Source organism: Macrobrachium rosenbergii, chromosome 4 (assembly GCF_040412425.1).
Source record: "Macrobrachium rosenbergii isolate ZJJX-2024 chromosome 4, ASM4041242v1, whole genome shotgun sequence".
In the NCBI taxonomy this organism is placed as follows: Eukaryota; Metazoa; Arthropoda; class Malacostraca; order Decapoda; family Palaemonidae; genus Macrobrachium; species Macrobrachium rosenbergii.
This window is the reverse complement of record NC_089744.1, coordinates 44,461,237-44,483,733: the sequence shown is the minus strand read 5'-3', so window position 1 is coordinate 44,483,733 and position 22,497 is coordinate 44,461,237. Positions and strand designations below refer to the sequence as shown.

General features: G+C 38.1%; 2 protein-coding genes across 22 annotated transcripts in view; one reads left to right on the top strand and one right to left on the bottom strand.

Annotated features, from left to right (window-relative positions):
• The window catches only part of LOC136833716 (UDP-N-acetylglucosamine transferase subunit ALG13-like), a 539,859-nt gene that overhangs the window by 109,033 nt on the left and 408,329 nt on the right, over window positions 1-22,497 (bottom strand). For 18 of the 21 annotated variants that reach the window (XR_010851592.1, XR_010851593.1, XM_067095956.1 and 15 more), the window contains 3 exons: window positions 22,403-22,489; window positions 8,003-8,111; window positions 6,773-6,822 (listed from right to left, as the gene is read on the bottom strand). Coding sequence is in view for 19 of the 21 variants with exons in the window: in XM_067095956.1 (XP_066952057.1) it covers window positions 6,773-6,822; window positions 8,003-8,111; window positions 22,403-22,489 (246 nt within the window). In the remaining 2 variants the exon portion in view is untranslated. The remainder of the gene's footprint in view (window positions 1-6,772; window positions 6,823-8,002; window positions 8,112-22,402; window positions 22,490-22,497) is intronic. The other 3 variants (XM_067096033.1, XM_067096009.1, XM_067096054.1) reach the window with 1 other exon arrangement.
• Window positions 1-22,497, top strand: part of LOC136833810 (uncharacterized) — a 345,490-nt gene that overhangs the window by 36,416 nt on the left and 286,577 nt on the right. The gene's annotated exons all lie outside the window — the stretch shown is intronic.

The window sequence follows — 22,497 nt, the reverse complement described above, 5'->3', positions numbered from 1 at the left end:
GAGTTCTTTGTAATTGGTTGGTCTGTCTTATGGAGCCCTGGGGGGGACCATGAGAGTGTAACTCCTTTGAGGATGAACAGCTGCTATGCTATCAAAAATGCTTGGTATATATGTGCGCAAACATGCTTGCTCTCTCTCTCTCTCTCTCTCTCTCACTACCTTAACCTTTTCTGTAATTACGTACCTACAGTAATCAGTAAACTATTTAAAAAATAAAAGAGTAAACAATATTAACAGGTCTTTAAACAGTCACCTTTGTTATTTTTCATGAAATTTTCAAGAATTTTGTTTGAAGATTGATTGCCTTATGAAAATTTGGCTAAAAAGCCAAACACTGGGGCCCTTTTAGTCATTTAGTGCTTAAGACATTGAAAAGAGGGAGCTGAATTAGTTGGGCAGAAAGACTGAAAAAAGAAGTGGAATGGAGGTAAATTTAAAGGATAAAACATGGATACAGTTAGGGGCCAAAGGGATGCCAAAAAACTTTCTGTATTGCCTACAGGGCACCAAGTGAGGTGCACTGGCATTACTGCCCCTCTACAAGCTTAATTTTGCCAGAAGAATGTAAGTTATTCTCTCTCTCTCTCTCTAAGATAACTTGCTCTTATTGAATTTAAGTTTAAATACTTAGTGTGAAATACATTCATTTGTTACTATGTTAGTTCATTTGGTATTCTGATACAAGTAACTTCTGAAATTAACGATCACTCAGAAAAGGCTTAACTTACCATACAGTTTGCTACATTGAAAGGATCAATAACTCGTCACGTGTGCAAATGAAATTGTATACAGGTAGTCCCCAGTTATCGGTGATTTTTGCTTATCGTCACACTGTCGGAATGGAACCCCCGCTGATAACTGGGGACTGCCTGTATTATCACGATTCCATCACGATTCAATCACGAACTTTTATGCTAACAACTGTTTACTTGCATAAAAATAGAGTACATGTCTGTGAGCACAAAAAGCATGATATATACCAAATATATACAACTGACAAATTGAACCCAGTCAGGGTCTTATTCAAGCCTTTTCTTTGTTAGCTGTGACTGCCAGCACAAGTTGCCATGTAGTTGTGAATGAAGCAAATTAAATTCTGCTGCCCCCAACTAGTCTCTTCTCCTCTGGTCAGGGCCTGCTGTCAGAACACTGTAGAGCTTGGGAGGAAAATGGGGCTTAAACTTGGGTTATGGAGGTTCTCCACAACAGTTACCATCTTCCAATCCTCAATTCAAACCATCCTCCACTGTCCTGACTGGTTTGCCTTTAAGGCTCATTCCTCAAATCCTGAGATGATGATTCTCAACAAGGGTACCCTCCATGCTGAGAAAGAGAGGAATAAAAAAAAAAAAATTCAGATGGAGATGACAGGATTCTATAGATGATCCATTTTTATTACAAAAGCCTTCGGAGTTTGAAGTCTGATTATAGACCCTAGTAGTCTCAATATGTTACTTCATCTGACTCGCCTTCAGATGGAGACTGTGGAGTTTGTCAAGAGATTGGTATGTAAAGCGAACTTAGGTATGTAAAGCGAACTTCTTGACATCTCTAGACCTGACTGTCATCCATATTCTTCTGTTGTCCAAGAAGTCTCCTTGCTTTGTGTGGCAGGGTTGAGTGTTTCAGCTCTGGGCCCTTTTTTCAGTTTGTACAGGTCTTTGCAAAAACTTCGAAACTTGTGGTCACATGGATTCATCACCTGGGTCTTCATCCCAATTGGTTTATCTTAGTTTCTTCCAGTAAAGTTGGAGAAACATCTGCCAGTGAGAAATTGGACCTAGTGCCTTCCACACAGGTAATAAACATAAGTTGCAGATCAGTACCATTGCTAAGTCAGTCTACCCCATAGAGAACAATATTCATTGTCTAAAGGAGTCATTGCAGGTCCTGATAGGCATGTGGTATTGCTGTAGAAGCTAGTTCCCTGCAGTTGGTCCTGCATCCATTCCTACTAGGGCAGAGACCTACTTTAATAATCTTCAGTGATGGCAAAATCAGCAGAAACCTCTTAAGGAAGTCCTTCTGGCTCCAGCAGATCCTGGCAAGTTGATGTTTTCAGAAACTTTAAATGAGGGCTGGGGAGCCCATTTGTTGGATTCTCATACAAAGGTAGTCTGGCCAAGCAAGAAGAGACATAACTACACCGACTATTTAAAGTTAAGCCTGTATTCTTAGGATTCAAAACATCCATGATCATTTTATCAGGATGTTGTATAAGGGTCATAGCCAACAGTACTAATGCCATTTCTTACCAGTGGAATCAAGGAGGAACAAGGTAAGAGCCCTTGTGTCTTCTAGGGCTTGCTTTTTAACTTAGACAAAAAAAAAAAAAAAAAAAAAGGAATATCACTGTTTTTCATTAGTTCATCAAGTCTAGTACCCTCTCACCTGGACCCATCAGTTCCTACCTTCAGAGTAACTCCGCCACCTAGACATACACAAACCCTTCTGGCAGGGTTAAGGGATGCCCTTGCTGGGTCTGTTCACCACAAAATTGAATGCAAGATTACCAATGTTGTTCTCCAAAGCCAAACCCAGTGGCTTGGGCAGTGGACACAATACTCCAGACTTGGGACTGACTAAATGTTCAGTGCAGACAGGTCTTTGTGAAGTTTTGGACTTGAGTGAACTCTCAGATGATCAACTACTACAGGACTGGTTTCTGGATCTCCTGGATCTCATTGTAGAAAACTCAAGAGCTCTTTTATTTGGAAGTGACTTCAAAAGCAACTCCCTCTTCCTCCAGAGTCCCCATGAGTGGCTTTCCAGAAGTTACAGCTATCATTGTCACTTCTCTTTACCTGGGCAAGTGGACTGGTTTGTTATCTGGTGTATTGAAGAGGATACTTTTTCACTCAAAACTTCCATTCCTTTACTAACAGACTTTTTTATTCACCTGAGGTGATGTTAGGAGTCTCATCCACTCTCCCACTAAACCTTTCCTGAAATCCTTTTCCACTTTATCATCCAATCTAATCCTCTGCCTCCTGGTTGACATTCTACGCTCAACAGATTCCACCCAAGCCCTCTTCACTTCTTCTTCGTTACTCATCTTTACCATATGTCCATACTATCAATCTACATTCTCTTATCATTTCAGTAATCTTTACCACTTTGGCACTTCTAATTTCTTCATTTTCCAGCCTCTCATAAGTTAAAATCCCAAAATAAACCTCAGCAACCTCATTCCTGTTCACTCCAGCTTCCGTTCCTCTCTCCTTGATGGCAATGTTTCTGAAACCACACATTTGCACTGGTATGACTACAGTGCAGTAGATCTATACTTTCAGTTTATTTTGCATCCTTTTGTCACACACTACACCTACAACCTCTTTACATTTTCCCCAAGCTGTTTTTATCAAACCTTCAACTTCTAGGCCTCTTCTATCTTGTGGATCTTCAGTATTTTAAATTCTCACCTGATTTAAATCTTGGCCTCTTCTCTCTTATACAAATAACTTATCCCCTTCAGCTTGCTGGGTACTACAAATTCAGTACTATCCCTGTTTACCTTTGTACCACCCTATTCTAGTGACTCCCACCACTCTCTTACTTTTCTCTGCAATTCTTCTTCAGTCTCTGCCATAATCGCCAGATCAGCTGCACAGAAAAATTCCCATTGATTTTCATTCCTAATTTGTTCACTTAATACATTCATAATCAGTACAAACAGAAATGGGCTTGATGCTGATCCTTTAAATAAACCTACCCTAACTTCAGACATTTCTCTTTTGTTACAGATTGTAATTACTGAATGTTCTTTAGTTCTTTTATAAACCATTTCAACCAACCTAACCAACTTCTCTGGCATAGACATAAACAGACCTCATATGGTAAACCCTCACTTATTACCACAAACATACTTATGATAAGTAACACAAAAATTAGGATCCAAAACACAAAACATGATAGAGGGGCAACAGACCACTTCACAGGTGACAACTTTGATAGAGAAAAAAGCAAAAAGCACCTATACTGCTAAAAAGGAGAAAATATAAATTATTATACCAAATTTAAAAATTATATATACTAGTTATTAGCAGCTTAATACTTGAATGATGTGTGAAAACAAAAACACTAATGCAGATTAATAAAAATAAAAAATAAATATTAATACCTGTACTTTGCATGTAACAAATAAGAGGTAATTACACTTATCTCTTCTGTTTACTACTGTAAAACTTGAGCAGTAGCTGTTACAATACTAAGTACCAAAAATTACCAGAGTAAATACAAGACAAAACAGAAATAATAAGATTTACCAAATTATGTAATTTGGTAAATGTAATTATAATCTGCCACTGGGTGGGCAAGCCAGCCATGTGCAGTGCCAATCCCAATCCCTGATAAATTGGGAAGGTGAGGGTTAAGTCTGACAGGGTATCTGTCCATAAAAAAAATCTGCTAAAACTCAATATGGAATAAGTGACTCTAAGGATTAAGTTGAGAAGACTAAATATACACTATCAAGAAAGGGGAAAATTCAATAACAGGTAAATAAATTAACCTGAATTTTTATGGGAAGCTGGCAAGAAAATTACCTTCGAGTAACAACATGTCAATCACTCACTAAAATGGAGAAAACTGATAAAATGATATGGCTACAAGGAATTAAGTGCTGAAAAGAAAATGAATGAAAACTGAATCCAATTATCTGAAGAGAAGCTTGGAACAATCTCTAAATGCACAGAAGGTTCACAAAAAGTGAGGAAGGCAGGTGAGAAACACCTAAGGACAAAGATAGCTCATGTGGTGAGACTCTTTCTTCTGTTTGACGATCAAGACTTGAGAACATTTGGAACATGAATATGAGTTTGTATATGATTAACCATCACATGCTGAGCTAAATATACATTAACAAAACCCTAAGGCTGGGCAAACTTTAGGGTTCCCCCCCAAAAAAAAACACAGAAAGGAAGATATGCAAATGAACATGGTATAAGAAAAATTCTAAAAATTTTCAGTACCTACCACAGGATGCCAAAAGTGAATCTTTCTCAACCTGCACATGGCCTCTTTGTCGAGACACTTGTAAAAATACCAGCTAATTTTATCAGTTACATATGTTCTTTCCAATATTTTGTTGTTACTATTACAGCTGAAATTATATCATAATAAATAAATAAAAATAGCAACAGTTCGAGTATATTTATGGACAAATATATACTAGTTGCAATGGGACACATAGATACAGTACTTTCCCCCCGGAAATCCAATGAACCATTCATGCGACTTGAATATTTTCCTGCAAAATTTGTTCAAATAGCATGGTGCGAAGTATGACTGCTCACATTTGATGATACAAAGCATGTACAGTACTCACTAAGTTACTCTTACTCAGCTTATAATGCTTATCTTGACCAACAGAAAATCAACTAAATTCTATGGATATCTTCATTCACTTAGAATACTTAAGAAAAAACCATGAACTGGAATCCCCTATGGACAGTACAGGCAGTCCCCAGTTTACGACAGGTCTGGCTTACGACGTTCCAAGGTTGCGACTCTTTTCAAATATATTCATTAGAAATTATTTCCCAGTTTACGACGCATGTTCCGAGGTTATGACGCATTGTTCCCTGATCCGATGGAAGAAATATGGCTCCAAAACGGCAGAATAATCAAAATTTGGAGTTTTTTTTTATGAAAAACTCAATAAAAATCAGTTTACATCGTTTTCATTACACCCAAAGCATTAAAAGTAAGGTTTTCTTAGGAATTTTGACGATTTTCGACGATTTTTCGGTTTAAGACTATTTTCGGTTTACGACGCGGCAGAAAAACAGAACCCCGTCGTAAACCGGGGACTGCCTGTATTGTAATCATCTACAAGCCTTATGAAGGAGCATGGTCAAGGGCTATGTTATGGACCATTCATGTGACTTGAATATTACCAAATAAATTTATTCAAATAGCATGGTGCAAAATATGATTGCTAACACTTGATGAAACAAAGCATCTACAGTACTTACTAAGTTACTCTTACTCAGCTTATAATGCTTATCTTGACCTACAAAAAATCAACTAAATTGTATGGATATCTTCATTCACTTAAGACTACTTAGGAAAAAACCTTGAATCGGAATCCCCTATGAAAAGTATTGTAATTTATCTTGAAGAAAATCATCTACAAACCTTATGAAGGAGCATGGTCAAGGGCCAGCTAATAAGTGCAAGTTTTTTCAGTTAATAAATTTTGGTGTACAGTTAACTCATAAGTAAAGTGAAAGGGTACCTAAGGCTTGTGTGTTTTCACATGAACATGATTTTGTCTCTCATATGACTCAAGTGAGCATGTAACATCTCTCAAACATCCTGAGAGAGAGAGAGAGAGAGAGAGAGAGAGAGAGAGAGAGAGAGAGAGAGAGAGAGAGAGAGAGAGAGAGAGAGAGAGAGAGAGAGAGAGAGAGAGAGAGAGAGAGAGAGAGAGAGAGAGAGAGAGAGAGAGAGAGAGAGAGAGTCTGAAGGTTAAAATCGAGCTGGACAAAAATCACAGCATGCCTGATATAAATGTCTGACTGTGACTCAAAACAAAAATCTGACAGTGTTAGTAAACCAATCAAGTTCTAAATAATGCATAACTAACAATTAAGTTCTGTAATACTCTATATATGGAAAAATTTACTGCTTGCAATAGGGTGAATGTCTGGAGAATCTCTCTTTGTAGCCTTTGAGAATCAAAAGGAAATGGAAGTAACTTTCAAGGAATTAAATTACTCACTAAAATTATTATAAAAGTTTTTCAAGACAGGTACCTCAATATACATACCATAACAGATGATAATCCTTGGTTCACCTTCATGAGTTCATTGTTTGGACCTGAAATATAAGCAGCATTAAGTAGAACATTACTGGAATAACGAAGCTCTTAAACATAATGCAATATCAATTCCAGATACAGTAAAATCCCTCATAACTGGCATCCTTGGGACCAAAGGGTTGCTGGTTATTTGAATTTGCTGATTGCATAAAAGGACCCTTCCTCAAATTCTATAACAAGCATCTTGAATCATCATTTTCTCTCTCTCTCTCTCTCAAAAATCTAAGACATAATATTCTCTGTCACTCTCTTCTCTGTCAAAATTGTCTATTTTTTTATAAAGACAAACAAAGAGAAAGAGAAAGGCAAGCAAATATGCAGCAAGTGCATAGTTCATCTCAACATTACTCATATGTGTATGTATTCACACACACACACACATACCGTACATGTATATCAACACATGCAATGTGCCTGAAGAGTTTATATTGTACATGTTACTTTGTGATCTGTTCAAGGTTTTCATTTACCTGGTAAGTCAACTTCAAAAAAGCCTATTTAATATCAAAATCGAGGAGATGAAAATATTGCAAAAACCAATATGCTATACCAGCCAGTCACACTTCCTCAATGTACTGAGACAGCTGAATGTGCACAGCACACAAAACAAGGCAATCAACTTATGAGTGTTGCCACCAGAATTTATTTTTTTTTTTTTTTTTTTTTAGCCAAAATAAGGGTGCAGCTTCGAAATCTGACATTTCTGACCCCAGGAAATATGGTAAATTTCTAATCTTTGATTTACAATTTTGTTTTTAGTTTTCATTTTGTTTGCACACACACGCACCCACACAGAAAACAGAATTATAACTAGAGCCTACAGTAGCTTTGTTTCTCTAATTAAGAAGGAAAAGAGAAGAGCTGCCGATGGCATGGCAAAAAGCAAATGTATTTGTCATTTCTTTACAAAGTAGTAAATATTTTCTCTCTCCCTCTACACATTCATGGTTTAATGACTGTTGGAGAAAAAGTGCCAGCTGCTTGAGTTAAAGTTGTTGCAATACCGATTACAAGGGAGTCTAGTGTAAAAAACTGTATACCAAATAATCACAATTCAAAATTTATTAAGAGATTCAACATACACTTTATACCTAACACTTATAATGATCTTCCACTGAAATAAAATCAATCTTAAGATAACAGAATAACATACTATACCAAGCACTGTGATAAACCTACCATGCATGCTTCCATCTAAGTTTTCAGGTTGGCAATGTGCAGAGGCCGGAGGTGGTGTGTGCTCTGAAGGAGTTAAACTCCCTTCAGTTTGTGGTATTGGAGTTATCACCTACGAAAAAACGAACCTTAAAATAAATATCCATATGTTTTCATGCTCTATAAAAACAGAATTATTGGCAGTTAATATTGCAAGCTACAAAGGTGTAAGTACCAGCTTTTGTTTTTATTAAACTGTAGTTTAACAAATCCATCTAGTTATTTTATATAAAGCAATATCAAATTTGGGTTATGGCACCTTTCCCCCACTGATACAAGGCAGCCATGGAATTAACCTTGAAACCTTGGTCCATGTAACATTGCAACACATCAGCTACTTAACCTTGATAAAAAAAATCTATCTCTATCATAAGATATAACATGTAACTATTATTTATACATTGCAACTATTATTTATACATTTTTTTCCAACCAGTTTCACTAAAACTGTCCAAATTTTTGCATATTTCTTTTGGTAACTAATATTATAACAAAAACATTTTCTCTGCAAGACAATATTTACTTAAGGTTTCAACATGTAGGTTTGAAGGTTATTACATTGGCTTGGTAACAATAATTTCATTCTTGTAGTGCACTTTATGTAGGAAAGTTAGCATCTGAATTTTTTACCAAAGGGTCATAAAACAGGGAAGGGTCACATAAGATTTTTGGGCCAAAACTGAGGTACAGGATACATATCTTTTCTTCCTAATATACATACAACAATCATATCCAAATAAATAAAGATTTCCAGCACAAACCCAGCCAGCTCCTGTGAGTGTGAGGTGACTATGGATCAAGGTAACTTTAACAGAAGTTGGGCTTCTAAGTGGGATGAAATCAAAGTAATGCAGCTGGGAATCATACTGAAGCACCAAAAAGCATTTAATACCATCTGCAGACTGATCAAGGCACACTAGGTGGTAATCCCCAATGAGGGATGCACGCTTCCAGGATGATGAATGAACTACTGTCAATATGAAACTTAAATTATGCAAACTTGATCATGTAACCTAAATAAAACAAGTAAATTTAGCCTTTGTTTCCATTGATGACAATTGGGGATCAGTTCTCTTAGCAGTTGTCAATGAGTTTCAGAGACAATGCTTTATAGGTACACATACTACCTCTAGCCTCAAGAACACGTTAAAGGGTAAATACATATTTAAATGTTCTTTGTTAAGTCAGGGGATAAAGTCAAACAAAAAGTAAAGTATTTTTGTTACCTTTCAAACACTTCAGAATTTATTTAATCACTTTGCACTTTTTACCTGAACATCAGTAAAACTTATGAGAGTTTTGTACACATTTAAATATCAACTAATTTCCATTAAATTTTATTCACATTTTCTCTAGCTGATGACAGTATAAGATTTAACATGTATCTAAAACATAATCAGGGAGGCTTGAGCAAGGAATATAAAATAATTAAAATACACCTAAGAAGTCACTGGCAATCACTTCCCTCTCCCAACAATTCCAACACTATAAAGTTTTTGTAAAATTAATTCTTTATTTACTTCAGACATGTATCTTCTGATATCTTGAAGACAGGGATTGCAGAATCACTAACAACTTCATACATGTACATCTCCAATCCACTGCTGGTAATAAATGCCTTCCTCATTTTTTCACAAAAAAAAAAAAAAAAAAAAAAAAATCTCAATGAGAAAGATGGGGCTGGGTATTACTTTATAACTGATGTCTTTATAAGAAAAGTTAGTTTTATTTCATTAGATTGCATTCATAATTAGCCAGAATTGCTACCTGAGTGAGCGTTCAAGAGGTTGATAGTCCCAGGTCTTGTAAAGGTCCCATGAGTCTAGTGAACCACTAGGCAACAGAATGCACTTGGTGACACTTTGGTAAGGCACAAAGATCAACCAACTATTCAGATAAAACACAGAAGTGTATAGCCTGGGAAATCAAGTCTCCTGAGAATGGATGGGAACACAACAGCCACACTCCATGAGCCTAATGTCTCACATGTGAAATTAGTGAGCTGACTGATTTCTCCACGTATCTTCACTTACAATGCCAGTGAATTTAGCATTCCTATAGAAGGCAATGGAAGTTATGAGGGCTTGCTCTCATAAGCAGTCCCTCAAATTTGGCCAGTCTTACTGGCAGACACCACTGTACACACCTATAGAGCATACTGCCTTAGCCAGAGGGACTCCATATTTTTGGAGACCTGCTACTCTCCCGCTTCATGGACAAGAAGAGTGGAACCATTCACTCCGTATGCCTTCTTCAGAAGTGATAAAAGGCTCACACTGGGAAAAAACAAAAAAGAAGCCCTCTGCAAAATGAGGCACCAAAGCATGGCTGGCAAACAGGAAAGTGGTGTAACTTTGACTACTGGCCATCTCGATGGGAAAAAGTCAAGAGCTGAAGACAAGCTGACTGAAGACAACTCCAGAGATTACGACTTCCTGCAAAAGCATATAGCTCACTTACATACTTCTGATGGCACTCCAGCTGAATTCACTGAAGGATGGCTAAGACATGATCTTTTAACTGGTTCACAGAAGGCCCTGGTAAGACTTGTAAGGCTAAAAAAAGGTCCTGTTGGGCAACTGCATTGACCTATGAGGAAAACAATGGGCTGGATGGGTCACCAGAGGTTCTTAGGCAAAATAAATTTCATGCAGCTGAGTTTCAGAAACTGAGATAGGGTCACTCTCTTCTCCTTGAATAACTATACTGATAGCATTTTTGTATGGAATGGATTGCTGAAAAGTGGCTCCTTCCAGAGTTTCCTCCTGGTTGGTAAAGTCCTGGAATGGTCTGGTAGTAGCCACTTACAGTCCAACAACCAGTTGAGCTGAGACTGCAGTACAGCAACCGCCATCATCTTCTTGTTGCAGTTGGAGGTTCCAAATTTTATCAGCATCTCCCCGATTGGATGGAATAATGCAAAGTTATACACATCAAGGCTCTCCCAACTGTATGGCATGATACCTAGCTGTGAATATGCCGAGGCTAACTGCACTAGTGTTTTGTCCTCATAGCACAAACCTTGGGATGACTTTTCTTGAGGTAGGTTGTGGTGAAGTAGCTGTCAGGAAAAACACTGCTGAATTTACCTATATGAACACCACAAAAAATTGGAAAATCTGTTAATTTCTGCAAGATGACAGGCTGCTTACTGATGCAACCATGATGACAGTAGTTCCCAAACTCTAAGGACAAAAGGAACATTTGCTATAAGGTACCCTTGGTCCTGCACCACTTGGGAACACTGGAATTATTTCAGATATGATGAAACGGTGAACATCTGAGAAAGCCACTATCAACCTATAGCTTGGATGCAGCAACTGCAGGAACTTCATTCCTTGTGATGCTGGTCTCTAGGAAAGGCTCTTCTACCTGTTAAGCTTGGCACTTGGCTTATTGGCTGCTGAGGGTGACTGATGATGCTTAGTCTTCCTAGCACAAACCTTGGGAGAATCTCAACTTCACTGACCTTTGTTCAACTGATGATCTCCATCCTGACTCAGAGAGGGGTTCAGAGAATATTCCCCCTAGGTACTGAGGTATGAATTTGCCTGTATGAACAAATAACTGAAAACTCTAAGCTGATGTGCTGCTTCTTGACAATTTCCAACCATGTCATTCTCACCTGCTGACCAAGGAGGAATGCTCTCTCACCTTGTGTCAATGCAATTATGATGAAAAGTAGTTCTGCAGCTACTGGAACAGGATAACTGCAACTCTCAGGTGACCTAGTTCTGCACCACTGGAGAACAGTGGAATTATTCCCGAGATGATGATGGAATGAGCAATATGCACAAGTCACAATATCTAAACCTTGAAAGTTGCAACTCCAAGGACTTCCTGAAATGACCCAACTCCTGAAAGACTGGTGTTCAAGCAGAGACTACCACTGCCTGGCAGGGAGACTTTGCTAATGCAGATACTCCTGTACCACTGCAAGTAGTCTCAGTATTATGTCTGCTGAATGAGCCCCAAGTGCTGTCAGTGTCAAACTCAACCTCAAAGTACGTCACCATCATAGAAGGGAACAAGCTGATTTCCTCCAACTGAGCTGCAGGCCCAGGTACTGTTCCAAGCTGCAGTGATGGACCCAGTCTTGCTGAAAGCTTGCTTTTGTCTACATTAGTGCTAATCAATTTTCCAGTTACGTCCAAACCCTTTTGGCAGGGCAGTGCATCCAGCCTGCTGCTAGAGACAAAGCCTGGTTATAGACCTGCTGAGTAGTTGCCAGGCTAAAGCACAGGGGGTGGTACTGGAATACCATCCTTGTCATGGGAATTGAAAGTATTTCCTCACAGTTATATGTACTATCTGGATGTGGCATTAAACATCCTAGATGTCCAAAAATACTAGCAAGATACTCACCCTTGTCTCACTGACTCCCACTACTAGTATACTGAGGCTGGAGGCTGAGGATGAGATGCAAGCCTAGAGCTAGAGGCTCCAACTATGACCACTTTATCCATCAAAAATACCCAGTAACACCCCCCCCCCCTTACCAATGCCAAAGGCCAGGAAATCACTTGGAAATCTCTCTTATTTGTCTGTCCACACAAGTGACAGTGTGGCAAATGACGAAAATAGTTGTTTCACAGTTTCTTCTTCCAAGAGAACTTGCAGGGACAAAGATCAAAGACACAGAATGGAGAAAGCATTTGGGCCAGCCACTTGGAGATCACAGCCTCTCAAGTTCTGCTGTCTATCCATGACTTCCTATTGGTAAGGAGCCCAAAAGTTCTGCTGTAGGTGCTTAGATGAAGAATCTTTTGGCCCTTGTACTGCATCTGAATGTTTTGGACAATGAAGTTGCCAAAGGATGAACATCTAACAGAAGATCATACTTCTGGATATAAAGCCAACTCCTACATTGTCTGAGACTTCTTTAACTTAAACAGACAACTCCATCAGTGAATGAAGTTACATGACCACAGGTATATTCTCCTACAGCATGGGCTACCCCTGAAGTAGGCTCCTTTCATGTACCCATCCCCTTGCCACAAGTCCTGGTAGAGACAAGTTCACAACTTATCAAAATTAAAGATCACTCACCACAATGACAATCATTGTTGATTAGATGGCAACACATGGAACACAAAACCCCATAGATCACCAGGATCCCAGGAAAAAAGCCTTTGTGAAAAAAAGGAAAGGTTTTACCTTTGTCTGCTCCACCATATTTGAAGGGAACCACATAAAACACTGTTAACAATGACTGGAGCTAAAAAGAGGGGCGTGTTCCAGCCCCAAAAATATGCACAGCAAGAGCTACCTGACCAGAAACTGTAAGAGATCATGCAGCCAACAATTCAATTACAGTTGGAGCAATAACATTTGGAGGAGTAACTTCAACCGACACACAAGTGGAGACAAAGCAGATGTCCTTGTCATGGAAAAAAAAGTGTCAGAACAAGTTTGGATACTGGCTTGACCAAAACAGCAGCTGAAGTAATGGCTCAAGTACCAAAAATTGAAATAACAAGCAACAACTTCAAGACAAGACTGGAAAGGACATCAGAGACATCTTTGGCATAGCAGGAGCAATGCAAAAACCAAAATGTCTAGTGGAACTTGCCAGGAAACTGCAGCTAAAGGGGACAGCAAGCACTGCAGAAGCTACATATGCAGCAACATACATCAAAGTTATTATCAGAAAAGCTAATTCAGCAGACACAGCAGGCTATACATGAGATATATATTCTGCTATGGGTACAACAGTTATAACCAAGAAAAGAGGAAGGGCAAGAACCACTTGACACAGGAACACGTGAAGTGTCCATGACCAGATCAACAGCAGTTTAGTAGCTGCATGTGCAGGAATACTTCAAGTAGAAGCTACCAAAACAGCAAGCAACATAGGAAGTGAGTTTTGGAGAGAGCATCAGGACAATTAGATCAGCTACTAGAACTTCCTGGATTTTTTGGGGGGCGATCATTTGATATCATTTGCTGGACTTCAGGTGGGGGTACCAGGGTGACTAGATTAAGGAATCCTAGCCCTGTGTGTGTGTGTGTGTGTGTGTGTGTGTGTGTGTGTGTGTCTGTGTGTGTGAGAGAGAGAGAGAGAGAGAGAGAGAGAGAGAGAGAGAGAGAGAGAGAGAGAGAGAGAGAGAGAGAGAGAGAGAGAGAGAGAGAGCAACTCAGTGCCAGTCCCAAGACATAAATTAGAGCCTTTGAAAAAAAAAAAAAAAAAAAAAAAAAAAAAAAAAAAAAGGAATTTGCTGGCGAGGCATGGTGTAAAAGCTTGTAACTTAATACTTTTGGAAAACAAGGGCATCCTCTGGTTGCAGAGTAAAAACCTATGAGTTACTGCCTTTGTATAAAAAAATAAACTTCTACAAAAGTTAATGCCTTTATAGAAAAAAAGCAACCTCTGCTTAGGTGCAAAAAAATGCAAGTTAATGTCTTTGTATGAGGAAAAGGCAACTTTTACACAAGTTAATGCCTTTGTATACAAAACGACAAATTTTAATAGTAGTTTGTATTTTTTCTAACATACAAACCTGAGGTCTTTACATATGAGACTAACTTTCAGTGAGCTGAAAATCCAGCCATTAAACTTTTGCATGGTGGTTATGGTAACAGTTACCAATGGTAGGGGCAGAAGCACTGCCCACCAAGTCGGTGCGCATTGAATTCTACACAGTTTACCTTATGGCCCAGGTAAGAGAATGAGGGGTGGTAAGAGGTGGGCCCTTTATGTAAAGACCTCATGTTTGTATGTTAGGAAAAGCACAAATTACTTTAAAAATTTGTCATTTGTTCCTGCACAAAAACAAACCCTCGGTCTTTACATATGGGAGACTGACTTTTGGAGGGAGGATTCTGAGTAAATCTTTGAACTGACTGGTAGCTCGGCTCACCTGGGTACTCTCTTCCTGGTCATGAAAGAGCAAAGGAAGGAGACCATACCTCTGATCTACTGAACAAGAGAGATGTTCAATCGTCAGACTTCTGGACATTTCGAATTAAAGGAATGTAATATCATTGAATTGAAAAGGTTTGGAGGAACCCACAGTGTTGGACACTATAAAGCTAAGAATAACCAACTTGTTTGCTCATAGTTAGCCCCTCTCTCCCCTTGCTAAAGAGAAGGAAGGATTTGCATCTACTAATCCAAATGGAGCTAGATTATAGATAGGATACTCAGTCATCTAGATCACTTGTATGAATGCCCATCCAGCACGTGATGGCTTGTTCACTGTTCCTCTGCCCACTGAAAGAGGAAGGAAGACAGGAGAAAGGGAGGAGGCCAGTCCCACACACACTTCCATGCAGTCACACACCTTAGGCGATATGCAGCAGGTACCTCAAGAGCTGGGTGAACTACACGACTTATCGACCATCCACCACAGGATCCAAGGAGCTATGGGCAATGTCCCAAGGTAAAAGGAGATGAATGTGATCTGCACAATTACATTCCACCCTAGTACTTGACCAACAGGTTCTTTCTGATTGTGATGGACAGCCCTGGCCTTGAGAGATCTGGCCCGTAATGTTCTGATGTCCTACAAGAAGTTGCGGGTACACTTGTTTGATCATCCCACTAGTCAGAGGAATGATAACTTGGACACCATTTCTTGGCCAACACAAAGCTAACGAACGAGTTGTTGGCACTGGGCTGAAAGTCTAGTCTTTATGGAGGCAACATAGATGTTATACTGTCATTGGAACCACAGGACCACAGAAGTGGAATGATCCATCTCACTGATCACCTTCGAAACATGTAGAATGACAGACGGTGTAAGCTTCCATATGTAAATGGATACTAAAGATGTCTTGCTTTATTCAAGGGTGCGAAAAGACAGAGCAGAATGGTGCCAACTTCAGTAAGTCAAGAAAAGAAGGACTATGATCAAGCTTCTTCAGAGGTTGAACAAATTTCCAGAAGTCAAGGTGCCAAGATCAACTGTCCTTATCTACTGACTTCATCGAATGAATTATTGTAATTATGTCCATCTTGCTTGGGATGTCTCGTTGGCCACTGTACTGAATGTTCTTCTGTCTACTCGTATACCTGCACTGCAGTAGAGTAGATGAAAGGACACTAGGACCTTTTGTTGACCATGGCACTACTGTGGTGGTGTTGCTATTACACCAAGGACTGTCTATCTTTGGATCCTGAGACTCTTGAAAGTCTAAAAAGAATGAAAAATCTCTGGATAGTGTAACCATAGGCACTACCTTGGTGTCGTTGCTATCAAAGGAGTGCCTGTTTGGACCCTGAGATGCCTGAAACTGTCTTATAATCCATTAGCTCCCTCTCAGGTTGTGGAACAACTGGTAACTGCAGCAGCAGCAGCTAATACTTACATCTCCCACTCCTAACTGGGGGAGTGTGACTATGCCAAGTCAAAAGAAATGGAGCTCCTGGACACCACGTCCTTACTGAGTAGGAACCAAAAACAAGTTGTCTGAACTTAGTTTGGAGGAGCTGCTGATCTCCCAACGAATCAGGTTGATCTCCCAACAAACCAGGCAGAACGATGGGAAGCTGTAAACTCAAACTTGCATCATGGATGCGAAAGATGTCTCCTAGGCGCCAACAACATCTGAAGTTTCTAGGAGGTCACTTATCCAAGTACTAGCTAGTTTCAACATACTCTAACCATGGATGTGAAAGATGTCTCCTAGACATCAACAGAATCAGATGCTCCTGAAGGTCACCTATCAACTCTTATATAATTTAATGCCTTTGTAAAAAAAAAAAAAAAAAAAAAAAAAGGCAACCTCTGGCATGATATAGAAACCTGTAAGTTTATGGAGCACAAGAAAGTCATCCAGTGGCATGGTGTGAAAAACCAAAAGTTAATGTCATAGTACAATAAAATCTAAGACAGCCTCTCGCATGGAATACAACCCTTCAAGTTAATGCATGCTTACAATATCCTAGTCACCTGCGGCAACCCAAAGCAGTGCTAGCCCTAAACGCAGAAAAATTAGAAGGCTTAGTCATGATGGGGATCCATCAATAAAACATCTGCCAAAACGAATTAAGTAAATGGTGACAAACTTGAACAGCAGCACTCACCAGATTATATTTCATCTAGTAGGTTAAAATCTAGGTCATTATCATCACCATTTTCTGCTGTACACTTCCTGCCCATATTCCCATCTTCACTTAAAACCTTTTTTTGGCAATTTCCTGAACATTCCTATTGGTATTTGTCTTCCTACTTCCATCTCTATTATTTTTCCTACCTAACTGTTCTTTGAGACCCTGGTCTACTCTGCAGCCTCTGAACACAATAGATCCTCATAACTTTCTCATTTATAATATGATCTTCCCATTACACTCTACCCACAAATCCATTTTCTTTGTCAGGACTGAAGTTGCTGTACAAAAGTACTTCAGGCCTTATGCCCATATCATAAGATTCTACTGTACAGCAATTTTTTTCTACTTCATTCAGGAGATTGTTGTTCTTTTTCTTACTGCCCTTTCAATATTTACTTCTATGTCTCAGTGGTATCGACAGTAATTTTCCTTGGTATTGGTCCCAAATTCAATTCCTACTTAGGGGTACTACTCTACTGCCCCGTGAACTTTTGAATGTACCACAGTGAATATGTATAAATTGATTATTTAAATACATATTAAGAAAAGTCCGAGCTTAGCTACAAGTACCATTAAGTGACAAGAAATAAAAAAGCAGATGATGCTGAATTCAACTATATGATTTGATGATAATTTTTCGACATGGAGATAGTTTTTAAAAAAATGCTAATTAACCCTTAAACACCGACTGGACGTATCGTAAGTCGACTCAAATTGTCTGTCGGGTGACGAGTGGACGTACCGTACGTCAACTACAAAAAATTTCAACCTTCGGTCAACTTTGACTCAACCGAAATGGTCGAAAAACACAATTGTACGCTAAAACTCTTACATTCTAGTAATATTCAATCATTTACCTTCATTTGGCAACAAATTGGAAGTCTCTAGCACAATATTTTGATTTATGGTGAATTTTTGGAAAAAACTTTTTCCTTACGTCCGCGCGGTAACTCGGCCAGACATCTCGGAAATTCTTTCGTCACTTTGTCGTAATGTTTGCACCGTCTTATATTAGTTGTTACATAAAGTTTTATATATGAAAATGTGTGCAATTTCATGTAGAATACAACAAAAAATAACTCATGGTTGTAGCTTTCATCAGTTTTGAAATATTTTCATATAAATCATGATAAGTGCCAAATTTTCAACCTTCGGTCAACTTTGACTCGACCGAAATGGTCGAAAAATGCAATTGTAAGCTAAAACTCTTACATTCTAGTAATATTCAATCATTTACCTTCATTTTTCAACAAATTGGAAGTCTCTGGCACAATATTTCGATTTATGGTGAATTTTTGGAAAAAAAAAAAAAAAAAAAAAAAAAAAAAAAAACTTTTTCCTTATGTCTGCGCGTGGTAACTCGGCCGAACATCTCAGAAATTCTTTAGTCACTTTGTCGTAATGTTTGCACCATTTTATATTAGTCGTTACATAAAGTTTTATATATGAAAACGTGTGCAATTTCATGTAGAATACAACAAAAAATAACTCATGGTTGTAGCTTTTATCAGTTTTGAAATACTTTCATATAAATCATGATAAGTGCCAAAATTTCAATCTTTGGTCAACTCTGACTCGACCGAAATGGTCGAAAAAGGCAATTGTAAGCTAAAACTCTTAAATTTTAGTAATATCCAATCATTTACCTTCATTTTGCAACAAACGGGAAGTCTCTAGCACAATATTTTGATTTATGGTGAATTTTTGAAAAAACTTTTTCCTTACCTCCGTGTGGTAACTCGGCCGAACATCTCAAAAATTCTTTGGTCACTTTGTCGTAATGTTTGCACCATTTTATATTAGCCATTACATAAAGTTTTATATATGAAAATGTGCGCAATTTCATGTAGAATACAACAATAAATAACTCATGGTTGTAGCTTTTATCAGTTTTGAAATATTTTCATATAAATCACGATAAATAGAAAAAATTCAACCTTCGGTCAACTTTAACTCGACCGAAATGGTTGAAAACTGCAATTGTAAGCTAAAACACTTACAGTCTAGTAATATTCAATCAATTACCTTCATTTTGCAACAAACATGAAGTCTCTAGCACAATATTTCGATTTATGGTGAACTTTTTAAAAAAACTTTTTTTTATGTCCGCGCGTTACAAATTCATGCATCATTTTGTGATAATATTTTCTCTGTGTTGCTTTGATCGTTTTACAATTTGTTATATACCAAAATCATCGCAATTTAGTCTACAATACAACGAAAAAAAAAAAATAACTCATTAGCTTTAACCGTTTTGCTCACAGCTCGATTTTTATACAATTATATATGAAAATTTTTTTTTGCGCTGTCATATATTTCAATATTTATATATGATAATGATATTTTTTTTCATTTCTGATGGTTGCATACTAAACTTCAGGCAATGAGAAAAAAGGGAGCCAAAAATGAACTCTTAATCTTAAAAACTAAGAGTGCTGTGATGTTTTGAAAAAAAAAATTTTCCACTTCGGCGCTAGCTCCCGAACGCTGCCAGCATACGGGAGACGTTTTTGTAAATAGAGGCTCGGCGTTTAAGGGTTAATAAAAGTTTATAACCTCCAGAAAACTGTTAAGTATGATATCAAATTTAATTTTTCGTGTGAGGCTGAGAGCAGATAGGTACTGGACTTTCACATTTATCGTAGTGTGTCACACACACTCCATGATACTGTGTTTGGACTTTTGGCACCATATCTGAATAAAAGACACCATGTCTTCATAAAAGTTTTTTATAATTTTGTTGCCCTGTCTGAGGAACTTTTGGAGCATGGCAAACACACTACTGGCACTTTGCAGCTGACAATAGGAGTATCAACGCCCCTGAAAGCATTTGCATGTTATACGGTGCCTCAAAACACAATGGATTACCACTGCAAAGGACATACCTTCATGATGCGTTGGTAGGACACTCGGCTCGTGACTATGATCATGAATACTGATGGTGTGGAAGTATATGAGTATGTGTATCATAAGCGAGTACAGAAGCAGGACAAGTTATCCTTGCAATCAACCACCTTGCAATGTCCATGTGTAATACGATGGAACATCAAATACATGAGAGGAGTTGATAGATTTGATCAGATGATCAACTACTACAGCTTCACCTGGAGGAGTACCAAGTGGACAAATAAGTTGTTACTGTACTTTATCTGGTCCAGATGTTGCTGCAGAATGCTCATGTACTTTCCCTGAAGTAAAGCACGGATGTGCAGAAGCTGATTCAGATGGAATTCCACATGATGGCACTGCACAGCTCCACTTCATCACAGAATGGCTCGCTGGTGGCACTGAACTGCCTCATGCTCCTTCGCTGCCTATTGATCAGCTGGAGTACTATCAACCTCTTGCCCACCATGCCCGCCCTTCTGTTGACCCTACTGAGCCTGTTGAGTCCGAGGGAAATGATGATAATGATAAAGATTCTGATGGCAATCTCATCAAGGAAACACTTTCCCCCAAGAGGAGGCCAAAGATCTTGGATCCTGCTGGACATCTGAAGACATCATCGCTCCATCATGTCCTCAAACAGCTAATGCCAGCAGGAAGACAGAAACGCTACTGTGCATGCTACAAGAGTGGCATACAGAGGGACACCTCATATCAGTGTATCGAGTGCCAGGTGGCACTCTGCATCAGGGGGGACTGCTTCAAGAGGTACCACATCCTTCATAAGTAATGGTCAATGTATTAAAGGAAGGGGACATGGCCAGTAACCATAACCACCCCTTTGCTATTCCTTCAGCTGTTGCAATAAGACATTTCTGGGCTGCTTTTACTTGGGTATGGACATTACATCTCGTTGCTTTTGTAAGCACAGCTTGAAGGAATTGCACAAACCTGCAGCTAAGTGATATAATTTTTGGTGAGTTCCTGATATTTTTTTATATGTAAAATGTATGTTTATTTATTTCATTTTTATTTTGTATAGCTTTTGATTTTTATTCTATAATTACATAATTTATCTATGTGTGTGTGTGTCGTGCCACTTTCTTTATGGAACTCATGAAGCAAATCTGTCATTCATTTTTTCATATTTTCCTTGCTATAATTACATTTTGCATTTCAGTAACTAGGTCATTTATCTGGGAGTAACATGCACAAACCAGAGAACTTTATTGCAAGTCCTTTTTTTAGCAATTTTTTTTCTAGGGGAAATGCAAAATTTTCTTGTGTACCATAATTTCTACTCATTATTTCAACTACATAGAGTTATTTTGGGTTTTCTTATACTATTGTATAGGGCAATTATTTAGCTTCAAATAGAAACAAAATTAAGCAGTTGACCTTGAAAATTGTCGGAGATACACGTCACTGAACAAAACAAGGTATAAACAGTTTTTCTGCATGCATCACATGGGTGACTGGCGCTTTTCTAATGGAAAACGTGAGACAATTTTCCAATTTTTTCATATTTTCCTTGCTATAATTACAACATTTTGCTTTGCAACAACTAGATAATTTATCCGGGTATACAGTACTATGGATTTATGACAACAACTTTATCATATTTTTTTTTTTTTTTGGCAAATTTCTTTTGGGAGAAAAATGCAAAATTTTCTTGAATGACATAATTTCTGCTCATTATTTCAACTAAATGAAGTTATTTTTGGGGAGATTTTTTCATACCATTGTATAAAACAATCATTCAGGCGCAAAATGAAACAAAACTGAGCAGTCTACCTTGAACGCAAAAAGGTTTACTGTACATATCATGTGGGTGACTGGCACTTTTCTTACTTTCTAATTCATTTTTTCATACTTTCCTTGCTATAATTACAACTTTTTGCATTCCAATAACTAGGTGATTTATCTGGGTGTGCTATGGATATAAAAAAACACTGACTTTATCACCAATAGTTTTTTTAGTAAATTTTTTTGGGGGGAAAAGTCCAAAATTTTTTCATATCTCATAATTTCTACCCACCATTCAACCTACATAAAAATTATTTTTGGGGATTTTTTTTTTGCCATTGCATAAAAAAATGATTTAGCTGCAAACTGTTGGAGCTTTGCATCTTTAAACAAAAAAAAAAGGTATAAACATTTATACACTTAAGTGCTCAAGTCACTGCAACTTCCCACAGACTTAATTGTTTACAAGTCATAAGTGAAACAGTAAAGAAGGGGGTCAGAGCTTTCGTACTTTTATTCACACTCATTTATAAAGGTTAGGGTCTAATTATTGTTTTTTCACTGTAAAGCTCTAACTTTATCTCTTGATTCAGCAGAGAACAATTGTGGTAGTGAATGTAAGGGGAAATGGCCCATTGCTAAAAAAACTGACACCAATGAAAACAATATCAACTTACCTGCAAAAAATTTGGACTGGCATATGAAGGGTAAGTCACTGTATAGAAAGGTTGATTCTGAGGTAATGGAGAACCAACCATTTGGTGCTTTAAAG